This window comes from Myotis brandtii, unplaced genomic scaffold (genome assembly GCF_000412655.1).
Source record: "Myotis brandtii unplaced genomic scaffold, ASM41265v1 scaffold37, whole genome shotgun sequence".
NCBI lineage: Eukaryota > Metazoa > Chordata > Mammalia > Chiroptera > Vespertilionidae > Myotis > Myotis brandtii.
The window spans coordinates 2,523,865-2,529,155 of NW_005364225.1; the positions used below are offsets into that span (position 1 = coordinate 2,523,865).

The following is a 5,291-nucleotide window of genomic DNA, read 5'->3' on the forward strand; positions in this document are numbered from 1 at the left end:
ATATAATTTTGTCTATTATACCTAAGTAAAATTAGAAAAAAGGAGAATAATAAGATGATCTAATTTAAAATCCATCAATACTTACTTAGCTTAGTATCTTCTAAATAACATCTTTCAACTGTATTACAATATTTGTCCAACAATATTCCATGAAATGTATTCACTACAAATGCTGTTACAGTGTCAAGCAACCAAAGAATAAGTGCTTGGCATCAGTTATGATGATTGGTTTATTTAGCAAACAATTATTTATTGAATGTTTAGTATATTTCTAGCATGGCACCAGTCTCAGTGAATAGACAGGCAATTCAATGAGAAATTATCCTTTCCTTCTTAATACCAGGTCACACTAGCCTGCATTTGTAGGACCAACAGGTCATTATGATTTACCTCCTTGAAAAGTCTCAAGGCAATTCTTAACCACTTACTTCCTGGTTCACTCCAAGTCTTAGTAAAGGAATGCAATGAGCAATTCAACCTATTGCTTTTTGACTAATTCTTTTTTTTTTTTTTTTTTAGCTTAGAACAAGTCATCTCTCCCCCATATTCCCACTTTTTTGAGTGGTTTCCTTTTTTCTCTGCCTCTTCTCTCCTTTATCTCATACTAAGGAAAGCCGCCCAGTTTTCCTGGGTGACTTTTTCATGGGCTTTATCATATCCCACTCCTAACTTGGAGGACAGGTGAGGAGACAGACTCTTGGTCCCTGACTATGTCTTCTCGTTGCTGCCTTTAATGTGAAGTTAATATCGCCCATCCATTTATATCACTTACTTCTAATCATCCCTGGTTTTGCATTATTCTTTAATATTCACTTTTACCTTCCTGAATGTATCACTTGGCTCACATCTTTTCTTCCAACCATTTATTGTTTTCTTCTTTGAAATATAAACTACATTTGCTATTATGGGAAAGAAAGTATAGTGGTTAAGAGCACAGATTCTGGGGTCACACCATTTGGGTTTGAATCCTGATTAACATTTTAACTGTGATTAAGACAATTTAACATCTCTGCGCCTTAGTTTTCTCATTTGTAAAGTGAGTAATAATAATATCTACATTATAAGGATTACATGAGTTAAGACCCATATAACACTTAAATAATTACTGGCACATTAGAAAGCACTCTAAAATGCCATTATCATGATGACCCTTGGCAGCATTAATATCCAAATTTTAACTATTGACTTTCAACTTCTGGACATATTGGCATCCACACATAGTTCTACCATGCACCAACTAATTTACTCCAAGATTTCAAATGTTTTATTTCTCTCTAAGTATAAAAATCCTTCCTTAGCCTTCTCACTCTTGAAAACTCCCAGAACCTTTTCTTTTGCCTTAAATCATTAATTCTCTCCAGATTATTCCAAACATTAGCAACCTAACTTGGCAAGCTTTAACTCTCATAATTTCCTAATATGAGTCTTAATTAGTCTAATCTTAACCTCTTCTCTCTTCTTTGAACACATACACTTAAAATCTTTCAATGCCCAGAGATTGATAATCTTACTTGTCCTTTAGGAACTAAATTTATATCTTCCAGGAAGCCCTTTCCTACCATTTTAGAACATACACATTCCATCTTACGACCACCTTCCCTCCTGCTCAAACACACAAACTCACAAACCTCACAAATCGCACATACTTTACAGAATTGCTTACCTGGGCATTTAGTGAGAATCTCTATTTTACATGCATATATGTTACCTCCTCCACTATTATTAGCTCCTTGAAGGTAAAAACAACACTAATTGAAGCTGACAATATGCGCAGCTAGGCATTCTTTTAAAACTTTACATTTATTGACTCATTTAATCCTTATAACAACCTTAAGAAGTAGCTACTGTTATCCTCATTTTATATCTAAGGCAGAGAGAGGTGAAGTCAAAAAAATACCTTTGGCACAGATCTAAACATAAGGTGTATATAATTACTGAGTGAATGAACTTACTCATACAGTTTTATAATCTTTAGTTCCATGAATGAGGTATCAACATTTATCCTGAGTCCCTCTTTGTAAATACTGCCAAATAAAGGTGCTTCATTTCTACTACTCAAGACTAAAATAGGACATGCCAAAAGTAGGGGTCCAACAAACGCTTTCTAAGAGTAAATTTGGGAAGGCATCCTTCTATGGTTTTGGATGCTAGTCTGATAATAATGGTGTGAAAGCATTTGTAATTTAGTTAGGGAGCACTTGGTTCTATATGTACTTTTTGAAGTAACTTCCAAGGATTACATAGCACTTATCATATATCTACTTGTGCACACAATCTCTGAAAAAGAAGCATTGCAAGTAAAGAATATCTAAGCTATGTTGACTGACAATCAGCTACTAACTACTTGTGTGCCCTTTGGAGACTCAGATTTATGCGGGATTTCTTATCTGTAAAAAGAGGAATCTGGGCAAGAATAAACTGGCCTTTAGGGAATTCTAAGCAGTCATTCACTTTTAAAATTAGTCTCTTTAAGGGTGACTGTAAGAATGAAGGAAAATATATTAATGCAGAAGAAAATTTTCAGAACCAAAGTCAGATGGGAACAGTAACTCCAAATGTGCATTGGAGAGCTGACTCTCCCACACAAAGGTCCTCCAACTGTAACTAGGACTAAATGATGTCAATGGGGAAGTTAAGGCCACTCGAGGTTGTCCCATTTTCTCATGTACTCTTTTCCACTGTCCTTCAATTAATTTAAAATGCAATCAAACACCCCTGAACCTGAATGCATAATGTTCAACATCAGTTAAGTACATTCATCCTTTGTGGGGAAAAAAACATTCTAGTAATATACAAAGCAAATATTTCTATGAAGAATTAATTTCAGTAGGAGGAGTATAAATCTATGAATAAATAGTTGAGAATCATTTTCTTCAAAAAGGCATAATAGTTGCAAAGAATCACCTGTTAGGCTTCTACAGGGAATTCTGTTGTTGTTAAGTGTCATTTAGGTGAGTATTACTTTGGTGTAAATGTGTATTTGAAAGCCCCTTGTAGATACAAATTCCCCACTCCCTCCCTTCCTACTGATAAGTACAGGACTCTTGAAATGCAAAAACTCAATAGAAAGCAGACATTTACATCTTTGGTTTCTTGTCTAAGTGTGACCTCAGAACTCCAGAGGTAACCCTAAACTCATTTCAGCTCATTATAAAATACTTATTGCTAGAATTCAAATGTGAAATGATCTTTAAATGTATTTTTATCTTCAAATATAAATGTGAGTGGCTGTTTAGCATTTAGTGTAGCTAGAAAGACAAATTAGAAAACATTTTCTATGAGAGTACAAGTCTGAAATACACTGGGCAAGCCAGTTCAAAATCATTAGATACATATGTAATTTAGATGACATTAAAATTTTACTTAAAGCAAAATACTTCTTTAGAAACTATATTATTGTGGTGTCCAAACTTTTCATTTTCTTTAAACTGCTTACTCCTCTATTCTCACACACTTACAAAAATATCCTAAACAAAAAAATTGTTTAGAATTACCATTCTTCAACTATTTCATAAATATTCATGTAGGGAAAAGACAAAATCACGTAGAAAATTTGTAACTGCATCATATATATGCATATATATACATATACAATTACATATATATAATTTTGATTTTTACCATTTTTCTTGTCACCAAAAATTTAAATTTAATACTATATATAATATAAATATTTAATTAAAACAAAGCTGTTTCTTTAAAGCTACATAGTTAATGAACAATAAGAGCACTGTCCCCAAGATTAATATAACTTGTGTCTAATATTGAAAATGTTAGTCCATCAGTATGCAATTATAATATCCAACGACATTCAACTTTGAGTACTATCAATAAAGACAATATGGAAAACAACGTCAGCATGTTTTAAATTATATGGAAATGTCTCCATTTCTTAGAAGGAAGTGATAACTGACATCTATAAAATATTAGATGGTCTCCATCTGCAGTTGGACCAACCATAAAGGATCAGGGGAAAGGAGCCTACCTTCCATTGCCCTTTTAAAGAAGACCTTACAGCTCCCGCAGGTAAGGACACCATAATGACATCCGGATGCTTCGTCCCCGCAGATTAAGCAGATCTTCTGAGGTAAGGACTCAAAGCTGTACTGTGGACTCTGGCTGGCTTCTGAATCCGGCCTTGAAATGCAAAACAAAGTACTCCAGTTATTTTTAGGTGCAACACTATCTAATAGCAAAGTTTTCTTAACCCCAGAATTGACAGAATGAAAGGGGGTTTTAAAAAATAGAACTATTATGTACACACTTAAAAGACATGCAAATTAAATTTGCAAAGTAAACCCCCTATTTGATTCATCAGACTTACAAATTATTAGCCTTTCATCAGTCGCCCTGAGGCAAAAGAACAATAAATAACATACCTTTTTGTTGTTGTTGTTCAGCAAAGCTCAAGAGTACTTAACTAATGCTTTCAATGTGAGTTTTAGAACTCAACCCTGTAATGATTGCTTACTTAAACCAGTTTCTGTGTCATTTTAAGGTATTGTTCAACATAGTGACACCGTTTTGCCTACTCACAGCACTTAAGATTCTCTTTTTACAATTCCATTCCCTCAGTATGTAAGTCACATTTTTTTGAAAACCTGTGCAAAAAGTTGAAGTGAATCCAAACCAATATTGGAATACACCGCACTGCAGTGATTGATATTGACATCTCTAATTTAAGCACATTACACAAATGAATTTTAATCTGGAGATTCGTCTGGGTATTGAACGGGTCTGCTTGCTACCCTCCATCAAGTGCCACCCGGCAGGGGGAAAGGTGCCTGACGGTACGTTTTGAGGACCATCTAAACTCCAAGCCGGGCATTTCCAGCAAAAGACCTAGAGGTGAACCCTATGACAAAGCCCCCGACTCGCGGCACCCGCGGAGCTGGTGCGACGCTGCCTATTTTAAGTCAGGGCTGGTCCTGCCTGGGAATCTCGCATATTTGGAAGAAAGAAAAAAAATGTTTTCGGGAGGCACGCTCCCCAAATGGCATATTCGGAGCACCCTTTGTGTCCCCCCCAAAAACAAGTGAGCGGAGGAAGGAAGAGAAAGGAAGCCAAATTCCGGCGGCGCCCCGCCCCGGCCACCCAGCCTCCCGCGTTCAGGGCTGGGGGAATCTCGCATATTTGGAAGAAAGAAAAAAAATGTTTTCGAGAGGCACGCTCCCCAAATGGCATATTCGCATATTCGTTTGTGTCCCCCCCAAAAACAAGTGAGCGGAGGAAGGAAGAGAAAGGAAGCCAAATTCCGGCGGCGCCCCGCCCCGGCCACCCAGCCTCCCGCG

The 5,291-nt window shown here is 36.3% G+C and overlaps 1 protein-coding gene across 1 annotated transcript in view; it reads right to left on the reverse strand.

Annotated features, from left to right (window-relative positions):
- Positions 1-4,133, reverse strand: part of PGR (progesterone receptor) — a 71,333-nt gene extending 67,200 nt beyond the window's left edge. Inside the window, exon 1 of the mRNA XM_014544574.1 lies at positions 3,986-4,133. Coding sequence (XP_014400060.1) covers positions 3,986-3,992 — 7 coding nt within the window. The 5' untranslated portion in view covers positions 3,993-4,133. The remainder of the gene's footprint in view (positions 1-3,985) is intronic.
- Positions 4,134-5,291: the final 1,158 nt, after the last annotated feature.